The sequence below is a fragment of the Haplochromis burtoni genome, unplaced genomic scaffold (assembly GCF_018398535.1).
Source record: "Haplochromis burtoni strain Fernald_Lab_line unplaced genomic scaffold, NCSU_Asbu1 Contig_181, whole genome shotgun sequence".
Lineage (NCBI taxonomy): Eukaryota > Metazoa > Chordata > Actinopteri > Cichliformes > Cichlidae > Haplochromis > Haplochromis burtoni.
The window spans coordinates 196,653-214,857 of record NW_024582542.1 but is presented as its reverse complement, the minus strand read 5'-3'; the positions used below and the strand labels follow the sequence as shown (position 1 = coordinate 214,857).

The 18,205-nt window shown below is 41.0% G+C and overlaps 1 protein-coding gene across 2 annotated transcripts in view; it reads left to right on the top strand.

Annotated features, from left to right (window-relative positions):
- Positions 1-18,205, top strand: part of LOC102305415 (sphingosine kinase 1) — a 39,731-nt gene that overhangs the window by 16,378 nt on the left and 5,148 nt on the right. For both annotated transcript variants that reach the window (XM_005934481.3, XM_042225758.1), the window contains exons 2-4: positions 1,319-1,468; positions 10,782-10,876; positions 12,551-12,666. In XM_005934481.3, coding sequence (XP_005934543.1) covers positions 1,319-1,468; positions 10,782-10,876; positions 12,551-12,666 — 361 coding nt within the window. The remainder of the gene's footprint in view (positions 1-1,318; positions 1,469-10,781; positions 10,877-12,550; positions 12,667-18,205) is intronic.

Below are 18,205 nucleotides of genomic sequence, written 5' to 3'. Positions count from 1 at the left end.
GATAACTGTTTCAATCCCTAATTTGCATCAACCCCGCAGTTAAAAATTTAGCAAAGAGCTCAGAGCTGTGCACATTCATCTTGAGATGCAAGCTGTGTCATTGGACTAAGTTAGCGTGTGCCACTGACCTTTGTTTCTGCTTGCGTCCACAAATTTTTCTGTCAGGTCTGTGCACAAAGTCTCCTTATCAGTGGGCTCTTAAGTAAATGAGCTGTATTTCATAGCAGCTGCAGGTACATTACAGGTAATATCACAAAATTAAATTCAGATTAAATAAAGTACATTTATCACATTAAAAGAATGCACAAAATTTGCAAAAGATCAGCTGATGCAGAAAAAATACCAAAAACAGTGGGTCAACACATGCATGCATCAGCCAAAAATCAGTTCCCATTAATGTGCAGAACATTCAAGGCTCTAGTTCATGCTGGAAGTGTTTCTGTGTATGGCCCATGTTTCTGTCGCTGAAGGCATTCATTATCATGACCTTTTATCCCGCTGGGTCTATGCAGGCGATTCAGGCTTGCACTCCATCGGTTCCTTCCTGTTGCGGTATTAATGAAATATTTTAGCAGTAACAATCGTTTTGCACCTCCATCCTCTCCTTTACACGAGGCCAAAGCTGGTTAGGAGAGATAAGGCTACTGTTTGTGCGTGCATCTCCAAATATACCAGTGTGCAGATTCCCAGGTGTCCTGGCTTCTGGCTTTTCTTATGTAGGAACATTTAGTGCTGTGTCTTTTGTGTTTAATATTTTATGACATTTCAACAAAAACTACTTCCTTTCTTGGTACAATGTGTGTACCCTTACTGAAATATCTAAATGCTAGAGGGTGACCTTATTATTAGCCAACTCAATGCAAATTTGCATTTCAGCTTGGCAGAGTGGATGTAAACGCATTACCCTGATTAACCTTGCATCGTGTGTGCATAAAAAAATAAAAATAAAACAAAAACTATTCATCTCTCCATCTCTGTTTTTTCATTTTATTCACAAGCATTTTTTTTATGGCACTACAGAACACATACATCATCCTGCCAGGCCGTCCTCCCACTGGTGCTGAAGGGGCACAAAACACTAAAGAAAACAAGGCGAGAATTATGATGGTCTATCAAAGATATAGTATAACACAGAGACGTGCGCAGTATGAAAAATATCCGATATAATATATATATTTTCTTTAAATCATTTCTCAAAGAAGCGGTCAAGTTTCAGTTTCCCAGTATACAATTTGTGGTGTATCTTCAAACCCGTCGTACTTATTCTGATCATATTTGTGGATTCCTTTAGTTACATTTTCTTTCCTCTGCATTGTAGGGGTGTTGATGAGCCAAATGTCCCGCCCGTGCCAGATGATGCTGCTGGTGAACCCACAGAGTGGGAAAGGACAAGCACTCACGCTGTACAACAACCACATCCAACGAATGCTGAATGAAGCCGGCATTAAACACACTCTGGTTATCACGGGTGAGTCGCAGGCACATATTCTACGCTCATTTTGGTTTGATTTTTAATAGATGTTTATTAAAAAGAACTTCACATGTGCACTTTGAGAGCAGAGCTGCAAACAAACAAAACAAATCAGTCAAGCTTTTTATTCCCAGAGAATTCAATAACTGTAACTAATTCATTCAAGTCTGAAAAAGACTTGAAAATGTAAATTAATATTCACTCTATTTTTGTCTGATTTACCCTCATTTGAAAAACGAGACAGACACTTGATTTGTGCCTGATGGATTGATGAGTATCTGACTTTTAAGATAAATTGGTAATATTTAATGAATCCATCCAAGGAGGAAAAAGTCCTTGAGTAAGATCTCTGTTTGCTCCACAGAACTGAAAGAAATCATCTATTATACATGAATCAAATCATCTTCTGGGATATTTGAATTGCTGGCTCAGTTGACTGAGTGCTTAATAAAATAACGGAATAAAAAGACACTGAATTGGGAACGTTTATGTGGTTAGCTTAAAGATTCACAGTCAGCTTTCTGCACAGAGTTTACATGTTCTTCCTCCCACAGTTAAAGATGTTGTGTATGAGGATTATTGGCGAGTCTAAATTGGCGAGCTTTTTGATTTTGGTCAGCCGTGGCTTGGATGCCATCTTTGCCCAGATCGTTCTTGCTGTTGAATCATGAACTCTGACCTTAACCGAGGCAAGTGAGGCCTGCAGTTTTCAGATGTTGTCCTGGGTTCTTTTGTAACCTCCTGGATAAGTCATTGATGCGGGCATGCAGTCTTAGAGTAATTTTGGAAGGCCAGCCCCCCCGGGAAGGTTCATCACTGTTCCATTTGTGGATAATGGCTCTCACCATGGTTCGCTGGAGTCCCAAAGCCTTAGAAATTGCTTTGTAGACCTTTCCAGACTGATTCCAATGACTTTGTTTCTCAGCTGTTTCTTTGCATGATGTGTTGCTCTTTGTCAGATGTGTCGCTCTTTGAAGTGATTTCTTGAATCTGGCACTAATCAGACCTGAATTTGACTACTGAAAATGAATCCGCTTTCCTAAAAACTGCGTTAATCACAGTTAATTCCTGATTTAAGAGTGGCAAATACTTTTTCACAGCACTGTACAAGGGGGTTATCAGGTGTGGGTTTTGATGTTTATGGGCTGATAATCTTATTTTATATGTTTGGACCACCTTCAGATCTGGTGGGTTTTTTTAAAAGGAAGTTCCATTCTCTTCCCTTGACCCTGTGCCTCTTCTCCAGTGTGTCAGAACCGTTATTCTTTAGCTTAATTTTCAGTAAGTGGATAAAGTTACAGGGAGACACAGCTGGTGATTAGGCAGGTAGTGAGCAGCAATGATGTTGGTGTGGCCAGAAAAGTTACAGTGACACGCTTAAATGTTCATCCTCAGCACCCTAAAGAAACTGCAGTGAATTGGAGGACTAATTCATGGAGCAAAACATAGTCAGTGTATTAAAAAAATGATAAGCAGATTTGTCTTGGCATCTCTTTTTAGCTGAGACGCTGAATTTATGCTTAGGCCTTAGACGTGGGTTTGATCATTTTAAAAGAGAAGTGGATGCTTAAAGTTTGTGGTGAAATCACATTGCGAGGGAACATTGCGAGTGGTCATAATAGGATTTCCAGGGAGGAATCTAAAAATAGCAGATGCACTGATATCGGTCCGGAGGAGGGTGAGTCAATGATCTTAAACAGGCCAGGTTTGTAATTTTTATGGATGTATTGCTGTAATTTTTTTAATCACACATCATATTGTAGCAGTGCATACTTACAAGTCAACCTCCCACTAGCAGGATGAGTCAGTGATAACACCAACCAACACACGCAGCTCAGCAAAGGCCACACCTCCATTCATGGATCTGCTTTTCTTTCCTTCTCTCTGTCTCTCTATCTACTGCTGCCCAAATCCTCTTGTTTTCATGCTGCTGCCACCATTATGTTGACCAACTGCCTCTGAACCGTAAGCATGCTGTGCTGTTATGTAATAACTTTGTGTGCACACACTCAAATACACATATGGATAAAAACAGGTCCATCATAAACACACACACATTCACACAAAATCCCCTTTAGCTGTAATGTGCTTTGATATAATCTCACGAGCCCCAATTCTGACATGTTCACCGTTGACTCTGTAATCTACTCTGGATAGTAATGATCTTATAGTCCGTTGTTAGAAACTCATCTAAAACTGTATCATGGCAGACAGATAATTCATCAAATCAGTGGAGTTTTTTTTTCTTTGAGTGTCTGTGTTTGTTCGTGAATCAGTGTCGTGTAGGTTAACAGACAAAAAAAGTGGTTTTCATCACAGTCGGCGGTGCACCAAGAAAGAAAGGAGGACAGAGGGAGAGCAAATCACAGTCAGGAAGAAAGAAGAAGAAATCCTCTTACGGTGCCGTGCAGAGAATGTCGAAAAGACAAAAGACTTTTTATGATTTCAGAGATGTACTTTTAGACAAGTTAATCCCGGAAAACGAATAAGAATAGATTAATCCTCAAATCTACATCTATGTAACAGCATGGCCACTGACAGGAGAACTTGATTACAACAGCGATGGACAATCTGATCAACTTCTGAAATAAATGTTTCTCTCTAATCTCTCTCAAATAGCCTAGAATTATGTCTCAGTACTAAATATCTCCACCAGGCATGTTCAGAGACCAGAGGTCAGGTGGTTAAAGACAAAACGTCATTAAACAGGGCAAAATAGTGTGTGAGCACGATCCCCAAATAGCACTGTGGGTAGTTTTACAGGTGATTTACAAACGTGATGCTTTCCTAACCAAGGTGTAGTCAATCCAGTTTAAAGTGCAAAAAGTAGCACAAGTCTTTTTTCTGCTTTAAAGATCTGCATTCCTGTTGTAGTATCTGTACACTGGCATTCACAGTTTTTTGTGTACTTTGTGAACCTTTTATGATTTTTCTGCAGGTGAACGTAAAATCAGTCTTTTCAAACTCTGAACATACTTAATTTTGCACACTCAAGGTGGAACATCACAGTGAACGAGCAGTGACCGAAACTCATGTTTGAGTTCCTTTAACTTTAAGTTCAAAGTAAGGGGGCACGATATGGCCTCAATATTAGATCGTAATATCCCTTAAAGCCATCCTTTACGACCATGTAACCACGTCAGTAATACGGACTTACTGCTTGCCTTTCCTCTCATATGGAATGCAACTACTGACGCTCAGTTGAGTCATTTATTTACATTTGGTCCACACCTTACCTGTGCCTGACGTGTGATTCTTGCTCATTCCTGGGTGTGTCTCTTTGTTTGTCTGACATTTTTACATTATTCATATATTTATGCCTCTTTGCGATATGATATGGCACAGTCCTAGTTCAAAGATCACTGGAATACAACAACTGCTAATCTGCTGGTTTTTTTTTTTTGTTTTGGTTTTTTTTTAAAAAGAAAGAAAAACAGAAAAAGAGTGTTAACGTCCGAGTCGAAAGATGAAACCAAAACAAAAGTGCCAAAAACTGCAGCTCCTCTTGTGGCAACTTGAGGCTGGTTTCAAAAGAGTCGATCACCACAGATTCCCATGTTAAAATATCCCACTCTGCTGCATTAAAAAGCATGATGACAGCCTGGTGCGAAATACTGTACTGGCCTCTGGACTCTGCTAAGCCTCATCCACTAGTTCCAGTCATTACATTAGAGCTCCTCCACTACCTGTGACTATTTTGTATTATTATATGTTTTCCTGTCATTTAAGAAGGAATTAAAAAGTGGTCAATTTAAGTTGTTTATACCCATGTGTTAGCTCATTGCCTGTGAAAAATATGCTTTATAATGTGTTTTTTGGCACCCTTACTTTGTAACAGCATGTTTGTCTGCTCCTGTGTGTTAGTGGCATCTGTATGAAGCATACGGCTGGAAGCGTTTGTGGATGCTCTTGTAAGCAGATATTAACAAAAGTGGACAGAGTCATTATTGAATCTTGCTGTGTGGCAGCTGCGGGCACTGCCAGGGGTGGAGGATGGATGAAGGATGACTGCACTGCTGTGGGGGTCCAGTGTAGAGGAGAGAGTGTGTTGTTCTGTCTGTGGTCGTGTTCTTGTTAGTGCACATGTGAAGAAGGCCTGCTGATTCCTCACAGGCACTCTGAGATGACTGTCAGACAGTATTAATTAAACAATGTCATGCTTTTCTGCTCCGGCCCATAAACTCAATACAGACTACAAATATTTACCAGAAGAGATGGCTATTCCCTGAAACTGCTCTGTTGCTGTCTTTCTTGTTCAGTCTTTTGTTCTTTCATTCATGACAGCACTCGTCATGCTCTTTTGAAATCTGCTGTACATCTCGGAGCTCTTATTCTCTGTTGTGACCCACGTGAGGATGTTAAAACATTTATTGCATGAACACTAGAAGAAAGGGCAACGAGAGAGCAGGAATTTTCCTAGATCTCACAAAATGTTGAAAGGAAACTGTTTAAAAATCTATCACAGCCTCCTGTTAAGCAGGAATCCAGGAAATCACACTGGAGCTGTGCAATAAAGCTGCACAAAGCGAGTGACATTTTGACAGCTGCTGTAGACAAGTAAAAGGCTCAAAATAGTAAGGAGACATTGATCTCAAATGCCAGAAATCCTGGGAGATAACACAGCATACCCGGGTACAAAATTGGCTGGGCAGTGATGCTTAAAGGGGAGTGCTGCCAATTTTACACATGAAGATACATATTACAGTGTTTGACAGTCCATATTTTGTGGCGACTCTCAGGAGGGACCAGAAATGAACCCTTTAAAGCCTGAACGATGAAATAACTGACAGAAAAGTAGTTTGTCTGACAAATTTAAAAATATTCATTTGCTTTTTTTTTCTTCTTCTTCTTTTTTTTTTTTGGTCTTAAAAATGTCTTGTGCAATTTATTTAGGTTTTTACTGCTTTACTCGTGTCTCCTAAACCACAACCAATCTAATATTATCAGACTGTTAATCTGGAATACTGAAATACTCTGAAAATCAGTTAAGAAAACTATACTTTGTCTATGTCGATACTTTATCCTCTATACTCTAGCGTTCATGGAGGCACTCATTTTTAGGCTTTGAGAGCTGCGTAGCCAGTGTAGATAACAATTGTGGGAATACTTGTTTGATATGGAGGTTTCCACTTAACCACCACATAGTTTGTGTTAAGCTGCAACTAACTTGTAAAGTTGGTCCACAGCTTTACTGTCACTGAGTCAAGGTACGTTTTCCTCGGACACACGGAGAAGAGGGCGGTGGTGTTTAAACTCCTGTTGGCTGATCTTGCTTGAGGCCGAACTGAGGGCGGGAAATGTCTGTCAGCCCATCTGTGTCTCCATGGATCTGCGATGAGATGTTTTTCTGTTACTGTTACTACAACCTCAGAAGTGCTGGGTCAGTGGAGTGAAAGCCAAGAATTAAACAGAGTGTGTGTGTGTGAGAGAGAGGGGGGATATAATTTTTACAATTGTGTGTGTACAAACTTTGGGTGGCTTCACCGTCAGGCCGCTCCCGGCAGCTGAGAAAGCTGTCGCAGTGTTTAGTGTTTCCTGCTCTATACACACACGCACGCACGCACACACACACTCGGTATGTTGTGCTGTTTAACTGTCATCACCTGCTGTCATGTTGCTGGAGGAGTGCAGCTGCTTAAAGACTGCTGCGGGCAGGAAACGTAAAAAGCAAGGTGGAGGTTCATTAAGCTGCCTTTAGCTGGAAGATTAAGGTCGACAGGAGGACGAGGCTTTCTGTTACCTTACATGCACTTAAACCATCACAACAGAGGAATTTGATATGTGGAGAACTGTAATGTCATTTGTGAGGCTGTCATCTCAAGAAGAATGGCATTTAAGGAAGTGCACCCAAACAGGATTTGTTTATTTTCAAGTGACACGGTGCTCTTGCAGCTGTTCAAGCCCTTGCAGGAGCTGATGCTTCAGTGCCACAGATGGACCGGTCAGTCAGCTGGTGGCAGGATTTTACTGTAAGCCAGTAGGCTGAGATTGATGATAAAGTCTTTATAAAAGTAAGTCTTACCACTTCTCAGCCATTATAGTAATGCCTGCAGGCCCGTTTGTAAATGAATGTGGAGTCTCTCAACTCTAATTTCAATATTCAAAGGGACCTAAAAACGGCATATATCATATCACTGACCATCGGGTTTTAAAAAACAATTGAAAAGTTTGTGGTTTGGTGACAGCATGCAGTGCAGAAAAGAAAATCACACAGGATGTTGACTTTTACTACAATGTTTTCTGTGAAACAGCATGTATTTGATTATGGGCTGGAATCTGTCTTCATCGTGATCCTCTCACAGTGGCCTGTAATCTTCTGTTGTAGCCATCTGCTGCCCTCGTTTTCACAGCTCTGCCAATCTGTGCCAATCAGTTCCAGAGTCAGTCAAATGTTGCTCAACATGAAATTGCAGTCGGTACATTGCTGTTAAGTACCTGTTCAAAGCTAGAAACACAAAAGTTCAACAGCACTTGATTTTGTCTCCTCTCCACTGCAGCAACTACTATAAAAACCATAACAAGCAGTTCCACCATCCCCTAATGGTTTGACCGATGTGAGGAGCTATCCTTCACCCACACCGCAGTGTTGCTGCTCTGCAGCTTTGTTGCTGATTGGAGGCCTTTTAAACCTTTTCAGTGTTCAGACTCTGCGCAAATAACTAAATGTGATGTGACTGGACTGATGAGGAGGAATTGATTCCTTCATTCTGTGGGTTTCAGGGAAGAGGAAGTAGAAAGAAAGGAAGAAAAAAATAGATCAGTCACTAGAGAGAAGTGCATGTGTGTCTGTGTGCTGGGTTAATTAATGCATGGAATCTGCATGTATCTTTGCATTAAAATCAGAACTTTAGGCATTTTTACAGAAGTAACCCAGTAATGAATTACTTCATATTTCTTCATATTTCACGTTCTGCTATTTATGGTATGTAATGATCGGTTCTCAGAGCTGTGAAAATGTGGTCTGGTCCGAAAAGACACCAGGACCAAACTGGCTCGCAACGGCACTGGAGGCGTATTAGTGTATTAGCATAACTAACAGGCTGCTGAATAAGAGCAGTGTCTGGTTTCTGTGTTCCTATTTAAAAAAACAAACCCATCTTCAACAAAGCAGTGCGTGGTGGTATTAAAAAAAAAAAAAAAAGTTGTTCTTAATAGCTTTTGTAAGTATGAAATATAAGCACCATGTTGAATATGTAATACTAAATGTCTAAATACTTGATACTTTAAGTGGGGATACAGTGAGAAATCCAGTGATTCCATTATTTCAACAACCTAAAGTCCAACTTTACTGAAATGCTTCATCGTTACCTTAATTTTTTTTCTTATCTAATCAAATGAGAGAATGATTGCTGCTTTGTAAAGAAAAAATAAGAAATATGAAACACAGAAACACAAACCAGTGCTGCTGTGTGTGTGAGTGTGTGTTTTACGCCTCAGAGCACTTCTTCTGCCCTTTAACCTTGAAACTGTTGAGAAGGAGACTCTGACAGTGAAAGAGCGATACAAAGGATTCCTACAAGAGCAGACAAACGCGAACGGAATATTCAAAAACCTGATTAAGAAAACTCACGAGGCTTGTGCGATAAAATGTTCAGATGTGACACGCGTGTGTACGGCTGTTCGATATAACGATATATATCGGATGACGATATAAAAACGTCTATGTTTTTATTTTACGTTATCGTTTGTTTCGTGGTGTCGCAAAATAAACTCTTTACGGCAATATTTTTTCCTCGTTAATTTCTTAAGTTCTCTCTTTCTCTTATATTTTATATAACCACACTAAGGACGGACAAGCGCCTCTTTTTATGTGTTGTGGTTAGCAACAACGACGGTAAAACCATCGCGTGTCCGCTTGTTTATGTTCCACATAAACCTTTCACAATAAAGCTCAAGATCCTGTTGAGACTTTTCAAAATAAACTGAATCACGTGAAAGAGCAGATTATTTACGGATGAGAAGTAAAAAAAGAGCCGCCAGGTGCTAAAAAATAGACCTTAGACTCAAACGTTAGAACAGGCTTTTCCCCGCAGCACGCTGTGTAATATGTAATGTGGGCAATCGTGGCTCAAGAGTTGGGAGTTCGCCTTGTAATCGGAAGGTTGCCGGTTCGAGCCCCGGCTTGGACAGTCTTGGTCGTTGTGTCCTTGGGCAAGACACTTCACCCGTTGCCTACTGGTGGTGGTCAGAGGGCCCGGTGGCGCCAGGGTCCGGCAGCCTCGCCTCTGTCAGTGCGCCCCAGGGTGGCTGTGGCTACAATGTACAGTAGCTGCCATCACCAGTGTGTGAATGGGTGGATGACTGGATATGTAAGCGCTTTGGGGTCCTTAGGGACTATTAAAGCGCTATATATATACAGGCCATTTTACCATTTAATAAATACTCACAAAGAAAACGGTGGCCGTTACAACTTATGTCTAAAAATGTAAAGTTTCATCCATCTGTTAAAACATTGAACTCCAGCTACATGACGCGCAGCTGTAAACACTTCCCGCAAGTCGAGCTGCCCGAGATTCACAGAATTTACAGAAAATGTTACATTTTTGTGATTTATATCGTTATCGGGACGATAGAATTCTTATATCGGGATATGAGATTTTGGTCATATCGCACAGCCCTACACGTGTGACAGCCTTACAAACACAAAACCTTCTAAATACTCGTGGTTTTGATGTTGTGGTTTGTTGGTATGTCCACAATAATTAGTTTTTGGGGGGGATTTGTCACCCTTTTTCTGAACTTTTGTACACGTGTACCTGCTTTGTACCCATCTGAATTTTTTCTCCTCATTTTAAAGTCGAAGCTTTAATCATGAACACCAAAAAGTAGAAAAGTTTACTCCTGTACCATCCAAGCAGCTGGCCCATTAGCGACAGACGCGCATCAGATTATTCATTCTCGGAGTAATTTGACAGAGTGCTCCTGAGTAATTTAGCTCTCTCAATCTAATTGGCGGTGTGACAGGCGCTTCATTTAAGACCATATATCAACTTTCCCTCCCACGGTGATACTTTAATTTGGAAACTGAAGGGAAGGAAGACTAAAACTACAGGAGGAGCAGGGATCTACTCAGACTGCCTCAGGTGTTCGTGTTTGTGTCATGTTGCTGTCTTTTGGCTGTCCTCGCACAGCTATGCTATTCAGCTGTAACACAAGTAGCTACACCTCTGAGGGCCAACCATGACCTTCCTCTGAGGAGGAATGAAGCTGACATTTTGAGAAGGTGTCCCCCTTTTCAGATTTCTCTTCCAGGAAAGACAAACCTACATGAGTCAACATACTTTACATATTTTCTCTGTTTGTCTTGCAGAGCGGCAGAATCACGCTCGGGAGATGGTGAAAGAGGCCGACCTGTCGCAGTGGGACGCTTTAGTCATCATGTCAGGAGACGGACTTCTGTATGAGGTAAAGACACACACGTGCACTATGTTCATAACCAAAAACACCACCGTAATCTCAAAACCAATCCAGCTGGAATATATGAACTCAGCTGTTTATTTATTCAAATATACTTTTTATAAACTGTATGTATGCCAATCAAGTATGTTTCATTTGGGCAGATTCTATTAAAAATAATGTTTTACATCGTTTTATATTTACATAAAAGCAAATTATGTGAAATCAGCATTTTTGGGCATAAATGTTTTGATTGTATGGTCATTTTTTAAAGACATGGGCAATTTCTGACATCTATTAGACAAATAACTAAAAATGTAGCCTGCCAATCAAAAAACAGCAGGCCAGTAGAAACAGCAGTCAGCTACTCAACCCACCAAATTCACCTCACAGTCATCCATCACACAGACAGTGTTAGGTTAAATGTACATAGACTCTGCCTGGGTTATTTCGGTCTAAAATGGTTAAAATTGCATTCCTAAAAGGTAAAATGAGTGAGTACAATGGCGTAAACACACTAGTTTTCTATTCTCTCTGTGAGCACATGAATATTAGCACTCCACAGTACTACAAAAGATTGTGCTACCAGGCTGGATGCTGACTGTTGGAGCCTGACCAATACCGGACTTTTGGAGCTGATGACAATGACGTGTTAGAGTTGAAATGGGAAAAATTATGGGTTATTGTTTCTCCCCACCACAGTATTTCATACAATACTTGCTACATAGAATATATACATATGTACAATGCTAGAAATTTCAGCAACACAGTGTAGCAGTGGTTAGCGTTGTCAGCCCACACAGAGGTTTCCTAGTGTGAACATTTCAGCCAGCAGGAGCTTTTCTGTGTTTTCTCCCCTGCCTGCATGGATTTTGTTCAGATCTTTGGTTTCTTCCCACGGTCCAAAGACATGCGTATTCGGTTGATTGGTGATTAATTTATGTTAACCCTGTGATAAACTGGCATCATGTCTCAGGTGTACCCTTCCTTTTCTCCTATGACAACTGGGATAGGCTCTAGGCCCCCAAGACCCTGAATTGGACAAGCAGTTAAAAAAGTGTATGGATGGATTGGTGGTTGGAAACTTGCTGTGCAGATGCCATTCGACTCTGCTGCACTGCTGCATGCACTGCTGCATGCACTGCAGGTGTTTCTAAGAGTATCATAAACTGTTGATATGATATCAATATTTACAACCTGCATTACTGTACTTTCAGCAAAAAATACATTGTAAATGCAAGTAAACTATGGACAAAATTGGGCCACACTTTCTCTTGATATCTGAATGTAGCTGCTTTCATCAAACACCTTGTGAAAAGAATCATTCTAAAGAGCTCACTGAAGTCAAGCGTGTGACTGTAACAGGATACCGCTGCTGCAGCAAGTCAGTTTATGAAATTTCTTCCCTCCTAAATATTCTATGATCAGCTCTAAGTGCTATTATTGCAAAGTGGAAGTGTGTGGGGACCACAGAACCTCAGCCTTACAGTTCCAAACCTCCTCTTGCATTAACATCAGCGCAAAATCTTAATTGCATGGCTTTCCACGGTCACCAGCTCCTGCTGGTTTGATGTGCAGGTGGCCCCGTACTTTGGTCCATACAGTGTATATCTGTCACTGGCTAGCTGACACAGTAAATTTTTCAGGCCACCTTACTGAGGCTGTATTTTCTGTGTGCGTCAGGTGATAAATGGTCTGCTAGAGAGGCCAGATTGGGAGGAGGCCATCCGGACACCGCTGGGTATCCTTCCTGGTGGATCAGGCAACGCCTTGGCTGCATCCATACATCATTACTCTGGGTGAGGCACGCACACACATGCACAAATCAGTCATCAGCACTCTGTAGAAACCTCAAAACCTTGAACCTTTTTTTTCTTCCAGTTTTGGACTGTTGGATAGATAAAGTTTCCAGTTTTGGACTGTTGGATAGATAAAGTAAAACTTTTTGGTTTTGCAATTTTAAAATTACGCTAATAATTAATGAGCAGATTAATCGGTAGTAAAAAATGATTCATTTCTCATGATGAACCTCTGGTGTAGAGCTCCACCGAAACCAGTCCAGCCAGTCTGTGAACATGCCAGCCTGAGCCACACCATTACACGAGCAGCATGCACATACCTGTGGTTAAGTGATTTAAATCGCATGCAGTGTGTAGTTTCAACCAAACAGTAGCTGTCATTAGTAATTACTTTCTTAGCAAGTGATTGTAGCAGGAGGAGGTCTGTCTATTTTTATTCTCACGTAAGAACAAAGATCTGCAGACAAGGACTCTGAATCGTGGCTCTGATCCCTTTAAGTGTGGTTCAGTGGGGCCTGTTGAACCTTCTGTTTCTCATCAGTCATATAACAACAGCTTTTTCTGTAAAATGTTGTGGACATGTTACAGAAATCAATAGGATGTATTTATGTGCAGCGTTGCTGTAGATACAGCATCTTTTGCACAGCTGAACCTCAGACACACATGGTCCTGACTCCTTTTGGTGCTTTTCGTTGTAAAATGCACTCCTCTCATCTGAATTAATTATTCATGACTCGTTCAAATGGGTTATTGTTTGGAGATCATTCAGCCTGAACACAGAACAGAAAGAAAAAGTCAGAGGGACAGAAGATAAAGGAACTCGTTTACTCTATACATGCAGTGACATTTATTATAACACAAATACATACAAGCAGCTTACTCGCGTATCACACACTATCCCTGCAGTGACACAGTTTGGTCTGTAGTTAGTGGGAAACTCAAACACTCAGAACACAGTTGATGGGAGGAGTTTAAAAATCAGTTAACCACATATCACCTAATAATAAAGCTGTCCTCAGCTGATATCAGCATATGTATCAGACCACGTTTATCTGTAAATGTTCATGTAGCATAAACTGTTACTAACTACCATTCAGTCTAAAAAGAAAAAGACCAGTGGCGTTGTTTATGAAGTACAGTGTCATCGGTTTGAGTCTGAAACCTGCAGTACATCAGGGGTCAAGGACATCGTAATGATCCCCGAGGGCTACAATCAGCAGAAGTCACTCAACCATCAACCAAACAGTTAAATACAATAAATATAACATCATAACACAGAAACATCTGGAATAAAATATTAACATTAAAAGCTGTTATTTAAAAGGTCAGTGGCAGCAGATGTTATGTTTTCCTTTTTTTAATTATCTGTGCAATGATGATGATGATGATGATGATGATGATGATGAGAAGAAGAAGCATACCTTGTTTTTTGTTGTATTTTTTTCCAGTTTGCAGTAAATACTGAACCATTTATTGGTTACATGACATAATTTACTCATTGCCTTCATATGCTGGGCCAGTGACTCCTAAATCATCTTCTTGATGTGTCAGGACTCTTTATGCACTCATACTTCCTTGTAATTACCAGAAGCATAAAACAGGACTGTCACTCTTAGCAGGGCACGATGCCAAATCATCACTTTGTGCGGCCGTTTCTGTTGCATCTTAACATGATGCTGCAGTCACATTAGAGAAAACAGTGGATGGACACTGGGGCACGTCCAAATTATTGCAGTTGTGTGCAGTGAACGAAACAGTCTTGACAACAATCTTTTAAATGGTCAAGTCAAAGAAAGAACCAGGTATGGGCGACTCGCAGTCAGTTGCCATCTTCAAAGCAACTGGATTTGAAGATTTGAAACATGATTAACAAACACAGCCTTGATTTTATGTAGGAATATAACAAGAGTGCAACCAGTTGCAAACCAGTCGAGGCCCCAATTGCAAAGAGATGTTTTACAGACAAGTTGCACAAATCAACACAGACTGATTGATTGATTGCAACATGTTGCCCTAAGGGTGTTGCTGGTTAAGTTGACCAGTTGGTCACTGTAGCTACTTGCAGTTGGTCTCCAACAGCCATTGCCTACAATTGTTTCTTGGTTAAGGACTTGCATCTCTGTTTAAGTGGCTCGTGTCAGGTGTTCTCAGTTCTTCTTACTGGTATTTATTTCCACTAATAGGCAGCTCACACCACTGGAGAGTGTACGTGCCTAAATCATCCCTTCGTTTGGTACCAAAACATGTGACACGCAGTTAATTGTCTTACAGGTGGTTGGTTTGTTTCATAAAGATGTGGCTTCTTGGTCCATTTCTATACAAATTTGCGTCCCTCTATGTAAACAGCTTTTGAACTGTGGCTTCTATTTGTGTGTTTAGATATTCTGCTCTTTATACTCTAAAGTCACCATGTGGGAAATGGGGAAAAAAAGCTTGTTTAAGTGCTTTGAGGCGCTTCCTTTTCAAGCTGCTTCTTTTTTTGTAGGTCACATGAGCTTTATCTGAGCGCCTCGCTGTTTTATTTAATTAAATAATTTTTCACTCAAGTGTTGTTTTTTTCGGCGGGTGTCTTTTGTAGTCAAGCAGTTTTTTGTCCTGCTGTCTTGGATTTAAAAAAAATAATAATGGGGGGGGATTCCAGACTGAATAAAAGTTAAAGTGAATATAGTCAAACTGAAGAAAACACCTCTCACTGGTGGTTTATTCTTTCATCTGCCAATCAGCTTCTCATCTCAAACAATAGTCTTCCAGTGAGAGCGGCAGCAACAATGGGAGGAAGGGACCAGATTCTGCATTGTTTACTCTCCTCTCACAGTCCCGGGGCATCCAGAAAATCTCTCCCTCTCTGTCCTGCAGTAGCCCTGGCCAGATTGTATTTGGTATTATTCCCAGCTGAATGTCGGGTTCACCGAGGCTACGTGGATCAAACGAGCGACAGCTAGAATGTATTTGGTGTTATGCAAAACACTGGCAGTGTGCAGGTTTGCTGGCTGAGGGTCTAATTTGCTTCTGAGCAGGAGCTACAACGTCATCCAACCATCAATGGCAAGCCATACAGTTCTATATCGCTTGTCACAACGGTACCACCCCCACCACATCCGTCATCCCATCAGGAGAGCAACAGATTTATTGCCCACTCAGACAGGAATAACAAGGAAATGACAGAGAGCAAAGCCCATAGCGCCAGGCGCACCACTGATGCTGTGGACACATGACAGAAGACTCCGCGGAAGCGGCAGGCCCTGACAGGAGTCCTGGATGGGTGCAGCAAGGCTTCGCCGCTTAACTAACACCAGCAGCTTCAATATGTGTCTGTCACAGGCTGTAGTCTCCCAATGCTTCAAAGCTACCACCATTATTCCAGTTTGAAAGAGACCAACCACTTCAGTGAGCTACACTAACATTCAGACCTACTGACTGTAAATAAAAGATGGATAGATATGGAAAACGGCCCATTGGCTCCCTCTATCCATGACTTAATTTCACACTTTCCTGATGAGTTAGTTGTTGAATACAGTGGGATGTTTGTGTTGTAAAATGTGAAAAAATATGTAAGTCAAAGTCTAAGAGGATAAAGCACATTTTTAGTGCAGTTGTACTTTTATACTTACACAGGTCAAGTGATCCAGGAGGTCATTTTTATATATTCTTATCCATGAGTGAGCCCCACAAATAGACCTTGATGCATCATCAGTGAGCAGAAGAGTGTGTGTTATAGTTAATGTCACTGCATGTTTAATATAGGAGAGAAATTAGTGCATTGAAATGTGGACAATAAATGCAGTTTAACCTCGGTGTTCCTCAAGGCTGCATACTGGGACCCCTTCTGCTCTCATTCATGTTCCTGTCCACTTCACACACAGTGAATACGGCTGCGCACGACACCACAGAAACAGTAGTTCTCAGATTAAACTCAAGCGATGACTCATCTGCTAAACACCTTTAAGACACTTTGCTTTTCATCGGTGGACATCAGTCAAAGGAAGATGGCTGCCGTTCTTGAGCCTCCATCTGAAGCTTCTTTCTGTTAACACCGAGCTTCTCCTCCACATTGTTGCTGTGCACTTACTCTACACTTTAAGGTATTGTACAATGAAGAGCTACTTTTGGCTGGTTCCCTATTCACAAGGTAGGCAGGTAGCTCCACATGTTCTATCTGTTTTTGTTTTTTGACATCAGATGGCCTTTCTGGCGCAACCCCAAAGGGATTTGTGTCTCCTCCTGGGATCAAACCGGTGAGCTTTCATTTGTTAGGTAAATCACTAAACTTAAGATCGTGTACCATGATTGGCCAAATATTTGACTATTCAATATTTGTTCGTTGGGTCTGCATTCAGTTTTTCATTTTGGGTATTTGAATCTCTCTTGTTAACCTGCTTTATTTCACCTCATTGTTGCTAACATGTTGCTAAATGTTTGACATTTTTATGCCACAAACAGCATCCTGCTGCTCTCTGATCGCGTCTTGCTCTTTCTTCTGACATTGACAGAACTATCTCTCTGAAAGTAAATGTTGCTGAAATCTGCACACAGTTGCACGCTGCTCACAAAGGTTTATTTCTTTGCTCTTTATTACCCCAAACAATCCAAGAGCACGTCTATAAACCATGTTGTGGTTCGGTGCTCTATAAATTGAATTAATACCTTTAACACATAAAACTGAGAGGCGAAGCAGGATGAGCTGGAAATCGCCTTATAATCAGATTATTTCTTGACCTTTTTACCAGAGCGTGATTATACAGTAACAGAGCTGTGAAAATGTAGATGAGTTTGTTTGGAAAGCTAGACTGATGAATAAATTCAGGATGTTGAATATGGAGATATCTGAGCTCCGCTGAGACGTCCATTCCTCGCTGTAATTGGCCGTTGGCTGTAACAGCCGGCAAATCTGTGGGTGCGTGTTAACGTGACCTTCCACCTCTGTATCCGTTCTCCCAGATGGGGTCGTCTTTGTTATCTGAAGGCCCACACTGTCCTTCGCCTACACCCCCACCCTCTGAGCTTTGTAGGGGCTCCACCTCTTCTCTCCCCCACCTCAGTGATTTCAGATAGCACAACAAGGTCACTGTTAGCCCTGTATTGTATAACGCCACTTTTTAAAGTTCACTTACAAAAACACAAGGATGCCTTGACCCACTTCCTAAAAATACAGAAGGAGCCTTTCTGTTATATTTTGGTGTCTTTATCTTGTGTTTGAAACCAGATTTTTTTAACTGCCTCCTCCTGCCAGACTGATGAGGGGAAACTCTGTCTGCAGAGTCTCAAATGATTTGTTGTTGATATTTTATGAACTGAAACATAAATCAACACTGAAAATCAGCTTTAGTTTAGTTGAGGGTCTACATATGTTTCCAGTTTGGATCAGACGCCTCTGCTTTACATTACAAAAGCCCGTCGCTCACATTTAAATAGATTTCATTGCAAATAATGATTAAATGGAACCAGAATGGAAGCTGTTCTGAGGTGGATGTTTCTCTTTTTATAAATAAAGCTTGGATTGTGGATCAGGAGGTAGAGCAGGTCATTTCGCAGTAAGTCT